The 13,306-nt window shown below is 32.4% G+C and overlaps 1 protein-coding gene across 2 annotated transcripts in view; it reads left to right on the forward strand.

The window, feature by feature from the left end:
* CSMD3 (CUB and Sushi multiple domains 3) overlaps positions 1-12,978 on the forward strand; it is a 1,392,034-nt gene extending 1,379,056 nt beyond the window's left edge. For both annotated transcript variants that reach the window (XM_060393469.1, XM_027973090.3), the window contains 4 exons: positions 1,720-1,832; positions 3,909-3,996; positions 6,975-7,110; positions 10,986-12,978. In XM_060393469.1, coding sequence (XP_060249452.1) covers positions 1,720-1,832; positions 3,909-3,996; positions 6,975-7,110; positions 10,986-11,145 — 497 coding nt within the window. In that variant the 3' untranslated portion in view covers positions 11,146-12,978. The remainder of the gene's footprint in view (positions 1-1,719; positions 1,833-3,908; positions 3,997-6,974; positions 7,111-10,985) is intronic.
* Positions 12,979-13,306: the final 328 nt, after the last annotated feature.

Genomic DNA, 13,306 nt, shown 5'->3' on the forward strand with positions numbered 1-13,306 from the left:
GAACTATACAGCATCATTTTGTATTGTTGAATGAATGGCTCTACTTTAAACCCAAAATAAAAATATTAGAAGTTAATGTGTATTTTAATTTTAAATATATATAAAATTACATGATATAAATTGAATTAAAGGAATGCATTTAAATTGTGACTACCAATCTATTTAATTTTGAAGCATGAGTTTTATTTTTCATCTGTAAGAGTGAAGTGAAGTGGTCGCTCAGTCGTGCCCGACTCCTTGTGACTCCATGGACAGTAGCCTGCACTGAGCTCCTCCGTCCATGGGATTTTCTAGGCAAGAGTACTGGAGTGGGTTGCTGTTTCCAGTTGGCACTAAATAAATATATATTTATCCTAATCCAATTTCTACAAATATAGGAACATAAACATAAATAATTAGACCAATATAACTTGCTATCACTGTCTACATAGAATTAATTATAACATTTTCCAGCAATTTTGGTTACTTTTGTGTCTTTTCTCTATTATAATTTATAGATCAAGATCTGTGTATTATATTTATATTCCTAGCTTATTTTTATGATACCTTATTGCTTAAGTGAAATAGTAAGTGAATGGATTAGTGAGTCATTTCAACCTTCAGTTAATCACAAAGTTTTTACTTAGAATATGATTTTCTACAGTTCCCCAAAACACATTTATATTCCAGCTTATTTCTACTCTCAGAGGACTCCTATTCAGGAAAAAATAAAATGAATACATTTGCTTCTCTTCTTTATGCCACATTCTGTATTTACTTTCTTTTTTTTTTAATTTTTATTTTTACTTTATTTTACTTTACAATGCTGTATTGGTTTTGCCATACATTGACATGAATCCACCACGGGTGTACATGCGTTCACAAACATGAACCCCCCACCCACCTCCCTTCCCATAACATCTCTCTGGGTCATCCCTGTGCACCAGCCCCAAGCATGCTGTATAATAAACAAATGGGATCTAATTAAAATTAAAAGCTTCTGCACAACAAAGGAAAATATAAGCAAGGTGAAAAGACAGCCTTATGAATGGGAGAAAATAATAGCAAATGAAGCAACTGACAAACAACTAATCTCAAAAATATACATGTGTTTACTTTCTTGAACTAAAAATTCTACTTGATTTTTGTTATCCAGCTCAAATACTTTTTGTTAATAAGCATTTCCTAATCACTCTGGTGTGAAATGATCCTTCTTTCTTTGGCCTTTAATTCATCATATTCTCTATCTCTGTCATTTTATCTCCTATTTCATCAGAAATTAGTGTAAGCATCACATTTTTCGATAGGAACCACATATTCATCTTTGTGGTTCCAGTAGCACCTCAAATACTCTTTTTCTAAGAGTGGGCATGTAATTAATTATTAAGGAAAATGTCAAGAGTTTCAACATTTGATTTATACCCTTGAATATTTTAAATCTGACTGATGAAATAAATCATTTTTATAACAATCATGGAATGATGTTATTAATAACAATAATATTTGATTTTAATAGCATATGTAATTTAAACCCCACAGTAAGAGTTAAGTTGAGAATTTCAGCTGAGAGATTGCTATATATTGCAGGGTTTGTGAAAAAGCATGAAACTGGACTTGATTTGTTGCTTTTTATTCTTTTCCTATCACATGTATTTATGATATATTTAAGGAGCTATAGATAATAAAGTGAAACATAACTATTTGCAAAATTAGTAGACTAAACATCCTTATATTTTACAGGAGTATATAAAAGCCAAGAAGCTCGCCTAATGTTGCACATCTATCTTATTAAAGTACCAGCTCAAGCTACTGTGAAGAAAATGAAGGAGGAAAATTGGGCCATGGATGGATTTGTAAGTATATTTCTTTAAAAGTCTGCTGCTAAACTTAATAACACATTTGTGCTATGGTTTGTCATTAAAATTCCAGAAAAATGTAATTTTCTAAATTGAGCTACTTAAATGCACACACATAAAATAGCAAAACTACTATTATGACTAATTTATTTTGAAAAAATAAATGATTCAGTATAAATACTTTAGTAATCTAGTGTGTCTAAACTACTAAGCCTATGACCTACTCTCTTCTTACCTAGAAGATTTTCCTTGTAAAAGTTTTGTTACTTCAGAGCATATAGTTGGAGTTCCCATGCTCATTTTATCAAAGACTTCTGGGCAGTGTGTAAGTATACGATTTGTTGCTTCCAACTGCCAGTTTAGAAATTCCATTCACGTAAGTGATTGAATAGAACAGGGTAACTCCAAAGTGAGTTTATGGTAACTATTCAGAAGAAGCAGCTCACATAACTTTTTCTTCATAGCCAACTTTATAAAATTGTCTAAATATGAAGAGTAAGTTTGGTTTCTGAGGGGAAAAAAAAAGCGCATCCTGTTTCCCTTTCTGTGACATTTTTCATGGAGTTGAGGTCTAACTCATCTTCAGTGCACTTAGATTGTTTCATTTAGGAAACAAATAAAATGAATTCATTCATTTAACTATTAGAGTTTGAGCTCTTCTTTTTAGAAGCATTTTGTGTCTAAAAATGACCTTGCCTAGGGTATATCTGATAATAAGGAATAAATCACTTGTGAAATGTCAGACTTACATGAATAATTTGGTATAATATTTTGCTTTTTAGGGCGAGGATGCAAGGTTTATTGCAGCTTTCACAATAACATACATGACTTAGGTAACATTGCAAATAATCAGGACAAACTGGTGTAAATGCATATGACTAGTTATCAGTAACACTGAAATGTATCAACTCACATTTTATTAGTGAGATCAAATGACACTGTGCATGTAACCTGTTTTTTACATATAGAATTTTACATGCAAGGTAATAGCATTTGCAGCATTAGGCAGAGTCACAAAATCTCAGGCTCAACATGTAACAAGTTCTTTCTCATGTGTCTGAGGTTAGCTTGGGGGGCTCCATTTGAAGCTGTGGTATCAAGTTCAGGTTTGCTCCAAGTGTCTCATATCAGGTCCAGGCTGGAGGGATAGCAGCTGTCAGGGACATGTCCTTCTCTTGCCAAAGGCCTGAAACTCTGAGGGGCAAAGTGGAAATATGTCCCCCTTATTTTAACAGCCCTATTGAGATATAATTCATGTACCCTACTCATTTAAAGTATACAGTTCAGTAGTTCTTACTATATTTACAGATGTGTAACCATCACCACAGTTGATTTTAGAATATTTCCATCACCTCAAAAAGAAACCATATCCTTTACTTATCACCCAACCCATCCACCCCTCCTTTCTCCCCCAAATCCAAGCAACCACAACTCTATTTTCTGCCTCTAGATTTCACTGTTCATATTTATGAATCATACAATCCCTGGTCTTTTGTGACCATGCATTATATGGTTTGTTTCACTTATAATGGGAAACATACCTCTTAAGGCCTAGGCTTGGAACTGACTTATTGTCAATTCCACCCACATTCTGTTGGCCAAAGCAAGTCACAGGACCAAATCCAACTCATTGAGGAAGAACAAATACACTTTTCATGAAGGTTAATGGAAAGGGAGAGAATTGTGCCTGTATGCTGAACAATAATCAAATCTACAAAGTACAGTATTATTATATTTTAATTTTTAATTGACTACTTGCCTCATTCTATTTTATCGTATCCTTGGTCTTTTTCTTGACAATCAGTTTCTTCACCTAAAAGAAATCTATAAATCTGTATCATTATATTAATAACTAATCCCCCTTATTTCCAGTATCCTAATTAAAGATGAAATTTTTCATTTTATTTTTAATGATGGTAAATTTGCATGATGTTCTGTTTTACACAGAAGAAGATAAGGAGGAAGGAATTGTGCATAATATTCATTTTATATTAAGCCTGCATATTTTCTAAGACTGGGAAAATATATCTGTGGCCAGCTTTTAGGTTTAATCAAACTTATAAATATTTTTAGGTTTCTGCTGAGCCTGATGGAGCTACTTATGTATTTCAAGGATTTATTCAGGGTAAAGATTATGGGCAATTTGGACTACAAAGACTAGGTAATGTAGTCATTTTCATTTTCATGTACTTTCTTTATTACTCAAGATATCATAAGAAAATATAATGGATTATGTACATTAGGCACACTTACTGCATTTTGAATTTTGCATTGTCAGGACTATGCATTGATACACTTGATAGCCTTTTAAATAATTACATTCTTTAAAATGTTGGTTCCCTGTGTTCCACCTCCATACAGTGTTTAGTTTTTCATCATATTTCTAATAAACATGACAAACTGCCTTTCCCTCAAGCAAGTAAAAAGGAGAAAAAGTGATAAAGTTTTGAAATAAAATTTTAAACTGTGAATAATTTTATCTTATGAGAATTGTATTACTTCTCTTCCATTTGAATATCTTTGCAATTTTCTTACTGCCTCCCCCACCAAAACAAAAAAACAAAACAAAAAAAAACAAATGTAGTGGCACTTTGAGAAACTCATAGAATCTGGAAAGGGAAAATTACTTTGAGGAATGAGCCATTTTGAGGGCTTTATGCTATTCAGATATATAAATTTTCTGTGGTGGGAGGTACAGAGTTTGTCACTTTTATTTCTAACTCTTCTCAAACATGTCTAAATATTTAGTAGTCTCATTTGAATGTATTTATTAACATACCTTTTGGTATATAATTTTCCTAAAGTATACTGTCTCTCATTATTATATTGTGGTAGTAATGCATAAAGAGTAAATCCATGTTCTAAAAACTACTCCTTGATGTTTATCTTTAAAATTCCATTGCTTTGAACTTTTATGTAAGTTTTCTGAGTCCCTGGAAAATTAAAATATAAAAGGGTACTAATATTTTTAACCTAGGGTATGACTTCAGTTCCGTTCACTGCCTCAGACATGTCCGCTGTTTGAGACCCCACAGACTACAGCACACCAGGCTTCCCTGTCCATTACTAGCTCCCGGAGTTTACTCAAATTCATATCCAATGAGTTGGTGATACCATCCAACCATCTCATCCTCTGTTGTCCCATTCTGCTCCCGCCTTCAATCTTTCCCAGTATCAGGGTGTTTTCCAAGGAGTCAGTTCTTCGCATCAGGTGGAAGAATTATTAGAGTTTCAGCTTCAGCATCAGTCCTTCCAGTGAATATTCAGACTGGATTCCTTTTGGATTGATCTCCTTACAGACCAAAGGGACTCTCAAGAGTCTTCTCCAAACCATAGTTCAAAAGCATCAATTCTTCAGCACTCAGCTTTCTTTATAGTTCAACTCTCATATCCATACATGACTACTGGAAAAACCATAAATTTGACTAGATGGACCAAAGTAATGTCTCTGCTTTGTAATATATTGTCTAGGTTTGTCATAACTTTTCTTCCAAGGAGCAAGTTTCTTAATTTCATGGCTGCAGTCACCATGTGCAATGATTTTGGAGCCCCCACCCCCCAAAAGTAAAGTCTCTCACTGTGTTCATTGTTTCCCCATCTATTTGTCATGAAGTGATAGTACTGGATGCCATAATCTTCATTTTCTGAATGTTGAGCTTTAAGCCAACTTTTTCATTCTCCTCTTTCACTTTTATCAAGAGGCTCTTTAGTTCTTCTTCGCTTTCTGCAATAAGGTGTTATCTGCATATCTGCGGTTATTGATATTTCTCCCAGAAATCTTGATTCCAGCTTGTGCTTCTTCCAGCCCAGCATTGTACATGATGTGCTCTGCATATCATTTAAATAAGCAGGGTGACAATATGCAGCCTTGACGTACTCCTTTCCTGATTTGGAACCAGTCTGTTGTTCCATGTCCAGTTCTAACTGTTGCTTCTTGACCTGCATACAGATTTCTCAGGAGGCAAGTCAGGTGGTCTGGTATTCCCATCTCTTGAAGAATTTTCCACAATTTGCTGTGATCCACACAGTCAAAGCCTTTGGCATAGTTAATAAAGCATGACTCAGTTGAACATTTGATATAGTTGAATATTTATTTAAAAAGTAAATCAGCTTTCCCCAAATGAACAATAATAAGATGTCATTTCAGATGATGTCTTGCCACAATTGTTAGTTTTAAAATCAGTAGAAGACATTCACTAATATAGTACATTGTCACAGTCGTATAATTGAATACAAGATTTTTTCACATTGTATTCCCCAAATCATCTCAAGCACTGCATGTCTAAAACAGAACCTATTAAAAAGAAAAAGAAACTATTTCTTTCCGAAAAAAGAGCTTGCTGTTTATTTCTCTTCCATAGTCCCTGTGCCAACACATTTATAAATCTCATTTTTCTCATCTTTTTGCTATGCTAATGTCATAACCATTTACTCAGTCCCAAGGAGAGCACTCCTAAATCCTATGCCTACTTACACCCTTCATCCTTCATCCACACAAATAACTTCTGCTCATTTGAAATACGAAATATTCCCGGAAATCTATCTTTTTGTGTTCTTCCTAGTGATATAGTTCCCATGTTAATTTCCATTTTTATCTGGGATGTCTTCAAACTACTCCTGCTTTCAGACCAGACTCTCTCAAGTCCATTTCACCTTGGTAACTGCTTAAAATCTAGTATTTTATCACTTAGCCGTTTTTTCCCCTACACATCTTCAGTTATTCCTCACTGTAGGTGGGTGGAAAGTTTGAGCTCTTTAGAATAATATTTATGCCTTTTCAAATAGTTTATCATGTTAGCCTCCGATTCCTACCACATATCCTTTCCATACAGATATGCCTGTCATTAATTCATGCTTTGTATATACACTTATTTTGTGGCTCTGTATTCTTCCTACAGTTATTATTAACTAAAGTTCAGAGACTCAGCATATTTTTCATTCTGTATCCTTTCCTGGAAAAATATACATAGTAGGCATTGTGTAAAATTGTGTGGAAATAAAGGAGTTTTGTGAATTATTTTTGTATTTCCAAGTAGATAAATATCTTGAGCAAGGAATAAATTAATTGGTTTATAAAAATATCAAGTTGATAAAAGAGACCTAATTTTATATTTGTATGTTATTTTTTTTCTTTTATAGGACTGAATATGTCAGAAGGCTCAAATTCTTCAAATCAACCTCATGGTACAAATAGTAGTTCCGTGGCCATTGCTATTCTGGTGCCTTTTTTTGCACTTATATTTGCAGGATTTGGATTTTATCTCTATAAACAAAGGTAAGTTTATTGACATTAAGTATAAAATGTTTCCCAAGTCTATATTTTATGTTCTATTTACTCTCCAGTTCAAATTCTAACTTCTGTTTTATTTTTGTTTTGTTTTGTTTTTGGTCTGGATTGTTGTAGCAAATATAACCACAATTTGTTAAAACCATTATTTCCTCTGCCCATCATCCAATCACTCCAATATACACACAACTAAAATTGCTCTGTTGAGTTGTGCAAACATTCAACTTTATCCTTTTTCCTTTTTGTCTGTCAATTTTCTGGAATGTAACTAGTTGTATAAGTTATTTTTATATTATCCATGCTAACACTATAGAGATACATAATCTAAGTTAAGGTTTAAAACGAAGAGGTGTTATCTGCTGCCACATTTCTTTAGAGAAAAAGAAAGAAGTTTATGTTTAAACCTCTTAGTTTACATGACAGTACTGACAGATTTTACCCAGGCTGACAGCTGATAAACTCTTCTAGTCTTCTCATTTATCTTCTGTTGCTTTTAGAAAATGATGCATTTCGTATGTTATATTTGTTATATATCTCACATATGACTGTATAGATTATCAGTTGACCCCTCTTTGCTACATCCATTACAACATCTTGATGAAGGGCTTTACCATGCAGTTAATCCACTATTTGAGACTATCCCTTTTTAAGGAAACAGAAAAAAGGCAAAAAAAAAAAAAAAAGAAGAAGAAGAAGAAGAAAGTATGCTGGTAACCTGATAACTAAATGAATACCTAAAATGATTTTTTATCAAAAATAATGTCATTATTATAAATGCCAGCCTGTATTATCTAAGAATGATTTAATTAATATTATGCAAATTTGTAACAATTGTGCATTAGCAGTTCAGGCCTTATCAATATCAGATGTTATTAATGATAAAAATCATCACTAAATTCATTTATAAAGCAAGCTATGCTAATAATTTTTTATTATTGTGGTAAAATAAACATAAAATGATTTAAACCATTGTAAATATATAATTCAGTGACATTTAGTATACTCACAATGTCACAGAACCATCAGCCTAAAAGGAAACTGCACCCACTAAACAGTCACTCCCTACTCCTCCTACCCTTGTCCCAGGCAACTACTTTGGTTCACCTTCTGGATATTTTATATATATGGAATCATACAATATGTGACATTTTGTATCTGGCTTCTTAAATATAATATAGTGTTTTTAAGGTTATCCTTATCATACTACACATCTACATATTATTGACTATGTGGCTGAATAATATTTCATTGTATGTTTGAATTTGTTATGTTTAAATATGTCCATTCAGCAGCTGATGGATATTTGGATTGTTCCTGTGTTTGGGCTATTGTGAACAGTGCTGCTATACACACTGTGTACAAGTTTTGTTCAGACGCCTGTTTCAGTTTTTTGAGTATGCATTCAAGAATGAAGTTCTTAGATTATATGGTCGTCCTTCATTTAACCACATTTTATATGGTTTCCCTGGTGGCTCAGATGGTAAAGCGTCTACCTGCAATGTGGGAGACCTGGATTCGATCCCTGGGTCAGGAGGATCCCCTGGAGAAGGAAATGGCAATCCACTTAAGTATTCTTGCCTAGAAAATCTCATAGACAGAGGAGCATGATAGGTTGCAGTCCACAGGGTCAGAAAGAGTTGGACACGACTGAGTGATTTCACTTTCATTTAACCATCCTAGTGAACTGTATTTCACTGTGATATCAATCTGCATTTCCCTAATTACTAATAATATTGGGCATTTTTCATGTGTCTGCTAGTCATTTGTCTACATTCTTTGAAGAAATACCTATTCAAATTCTTTGCCCACTTTTAAAATTGACTCATTTGTCTTATTTTTGAGGTATAAGAGTTCTCCATATATTCTGGATACTAGACCCTTTTCATATACAGTTTGCAAATGTTTCTCTTTCTGTGGGTTGTAGTTACAGTTTCTTGATAGTATCTTTTGATATACCAAACTTTTAATTTTTATGAAGTCCAATTTATTTCTTTTTTCTTTTGTTACTTTGCTCTTAGTATTATACCTAAGAGACCATTGCCAAATGCAAGGTCATGAAGTTTTATCTATATGTTTTCTCATAAGTATTTTATAGATTTTGCTCTTATGTTTAGAACATTGATTAATTTTGTTAATTTTTATTGATAATATAAACTTTTCTAAAGTTTGATATTATTTTCCTTAAAGCTGTTGCTTAATATTTGCAGAAACAAATCTTTTGCATCTTTGTGATCTTTACCTAATTAGAAGGATCTTTACCTAATTGCTTCTGTTTTTATTGTGAATTTAGTTTAAAAAAGAGAGAGATGAATGTGATCAATTAGAATTATGCACCTGGCAAGAGCAAGTTGTAAGCAATATAGTTTATATTATTTAACTATATATATGTATATATAGGTGATGTTATTGAAAGTAATTTTAGATAATTTTTTTAATGTTATCATACCAATCCCTGACAATTTTTAATACAGAGAAAAATTCAGAAAATATGCTAAGGCTAGGACAATCACAGAGTGGAAAATGCAAATTTTAATAAAATAAGTAGTTGAAATTTTGTGTTATTTGTTATAAGCAAGAAAGAATTATTTTAAAGTCTTTTTAGGAATTAAATTTGAGGAACAAGTAGGGGTAAGTATGCTTTTGTTGCTGTTGTTCAGTCCCTAAGTTTTGTCTAACATTTGCGACCCTGTGGACTACAGCACACCAGGCTTCCCTGTCTTTCACTATCTCCCAGAGTTTGCTCAAACTCAAGTATGCCTTTAATCATTTGGCTTACAAATAAAATTATAATTTGATTTACAAATAATTTTTTTGTAATTTGATTTTTTATCATTTGATTTACAAATGCCAGCAAATTATGCAGTAGGATGTGGGAAAGAGAAACTAGAAATAAACATTATTCAAAAGTGAGAAAAAAATAAAGGAGGGATTCAAAATGAGCAACTTATACCAGCCAGCTTAGATTCCATGTGTTTTATTAACTAATAGCAAATATTAAGTTATCAGGAACTCTGGAAACTTACTTCATGACATGAAATGTCCGTATAGTTAGTCATTTTGTCTTTGAGATTTTGAGTTTACTTGTTCTACTGTATATAATTTTAAGCCAATTGAGTATTTATGTTTCTGGGATACTCTAAGCACTTCCCAAAACTATGTGTCAACATTAAATGTCTGCTTTTCTTGGGACTCCCTTCTTATTACTGCAGAATGGACTCCTTATTGTCATTCAGGTCTCAGATTAAATTTTACTTCCTTATTTTCTTTATTACCTCTCCTAACATGGCTCCCAGTTACTTCTGGTCATATCAACCATTTTCCTTTTCAGCAAAACAATTTTCATTATTTTGTTTCATTTTTCTTGTTTATTTCTAATTTATTCATTGCCATCCTTGTAATATGAGAGTAATGAGTTTGTATGTTTTTTGTAAAAAAGAAAAATTATATATCCAATGCCTAGGGTCATGCCTAGCATGTAATGGATGCTCAATAAATACTTGAGAAATGAATAGTAATGAGATTTGAATTCATCATCAACATAATTTAGCTATATTTTACATGATCATTTATGATAACATTATCTCATAAGAAAATTTATAATAGCCATAATATTTATTTATACTTATATTACTCATATTGGTACTATTTATAAATATATATCGTATATAAATAATAAAAGTCATTCATGATTTAAAAGTGACAGGTAAATTATTCAAATTTGATGAAATATGGTTTCTCAATATTTTCAAATTATATCATCCATTAACAGTGATAACGCAAGTATTGATATATTGTGTTTGAGTCCTATTCTGCTGTTTCTGGAAGAAAGTTAATGTATAACTAATTAGTGTTCTCATCAACAGGACTGCACCCAAAACCCAGTATACAGGATGTTCAGTTCATGAAAATAACAATGGCCAAGCAGCTTTTGAAAATCCCATGTATGACACCAACGCAAAGTCAGTGGAAGGGAAGGCAGTACGGTTCGATCCCAACTTGAACACAGTCTGCACAATGGTATAACGTGGCAGCTTTGGCCTTCTTCAGAAGCTTGGAAATCGACACACAAAACAGTACACATTTAGTTCACTGATAAACAAATTAAAGCACACTTATCAGGACTGGATGGGTCACCTTTTCCTGAGGAATGATAGAGAAGAGTGTTTTTTCATAAACTGGACGATAGTTCTTCTTCATGTTTACCATGGAGAATTTTACAGAAATTTGGCTGCACTCCGAGAGTGCTTACTCACAGTTTATTTGCTTTTTTTAAAAAGGAGATTATTCTAAAACATAAACTTATTTGCATATATTGGAGGAGCATCCACTATCAGTATTTCTGTGCTTTATAAACTATATTAGAGGGACTGGGTTTAAAAAAAATGATATAGGGTAGAAAATAAGAGCTATACTTACAAGAGTCAATAGATCACTGACTTCTCTTTAACTGTCATGAGCTGTATCACGCCCGTAAGTCTGTATTTCTCACCACTCTATCAGCTGTTCCTTCCTATTAATTGAGTCATTGTTTTCTTCATTTCTCTGGTTATTTCAGATTGAGTCATGCCCTGAAATGTTTATGAGCTAATTTATGTCACAGATGAGATAAGATTGCCCACTCTGATTTGATGTTTTCTGGTTTTTGTTCTTCAGTATCATACTGCTATCTTTTTTTAGATCAGTTGTCATAGTTTCTGTAAATGGCAAGATCATCATGCTATCTTCCTGATTTCCCTCATTATGTTGTAAACAATATTATTCAGTGAGCCATGGGGTAAGTGTTTAACTCCTTGCTTCAATCTTTTTTTGTCCCTCAGAAACCACCTTAGCTGGCAAAAACTCTCTATAATAATCATGATTTTACAGTTATCTGAGATACCATTCTTTACCATTCTTTCTAATATTTTTGCAAGACCAAATAGAACCTATCAATCTACTTATTTAGTTTATAATTTATCTGTTTTTCCTTCCAGCTGAGTCTTCATATTTATTTAATATTGCTTTGAACTTTTATCTAACAGTGAGTTAGAAGTATAAGCTTGTTAAACTTTTTAGTTAACAGTGAGTTAAACATATATTTTGGACCATTGCCTAAATCAAAATGAGTAAAAGTAAAATTACTTTCAAATCACCAATATAAATTTATTTCTTAAAGTTGTGGATTTACCAAATTTTTATATATTTAAAACTTTCTATTCTCTTATCCTTAAGAAGCAGCTTCCAGATATGACAGGTTTCTTTCATAGTCATTAAGGTATGTATTTGCAAGTTATTTACAACCGTATCACAGAAATGCCAGCATTTTGGTTTAATAGGTCATAGTCTTCCTTTAATAGCATGTTTTACTTCATTGAATAAATTATGTACCCAGTGTGAGCACTTCATTGCTGTCCCTTTCAAATATGGATAAAGTTGTAAACAGTCTCGGCTTTTTGTATCATGAGACAGAGTGCCTACGAGAAATCATTGCACCCAGAGCGCTGCTTGGATCTATCTCTACAAATGTAGTGAAATTCTTGTAAACCACTTTGAGATACATTGTTTTGGAAATTCATATAATTTTCCCAACATTGTACTCTACTGACAGGATGCTGTTTCAAATTTTATTCCATCAGTTATTTATTCTTGTTTATTCAAATGACTGCAATAACAACGATTCATTCATTAATGTTAAGGTTAATACATTTAAGATCTTGTTTAAACAATGTTTCTTCTGCAACTGGCTACTCCTCTTATATTAATGCATACACTTTTGTAAAGAATTATATTTTTATGAAAAAAAAACTTTGTAAAAGTATGATGTAAATTTTCAGTGCAATGTAAACAAAATAAAAGTGGATAATTGCTTTTGTAAAATGTGTATTCTTTTCAAAATTGTCAGTGTGCTGGTTAGTAAAAGGAATGAACAGCCCTACTTTATTTGGTGATATAATAAAGTTCTGAAACTGCATATACTTAGTTCACAACATAATAATGTAATATGTTTTTTTTTCCCATGTCCTGTAGTTCCCACGTATAACACTCTTAAAAGTAAACAGATTCTCAGTAAGCATAATAGTATCATAAAAACCTCATCTTAGAATTTACCTTAAGTGTCAATATTTTAATAATACATACTATCTAAAATTAGATATAACTGATGATTTCTAGTATTTCTATAGTAAACTTCTTAGAGATATTTATG

This window comes from Ovis aries, chromosome 9, assembly GCF_016772045.2.
Source record: "Ovis aries strain OAR_USU_Benz2616 breed Rambouillet chromosome 9, ARS-UI_Ramb_v3.0, whole genome shotgun sequence".
Lineage (NCBI taxonomy): Eukaryota > Metazoa > Chordata > Mammalia > Artiodactyla > Bovidae > Ovis > Ovis aries.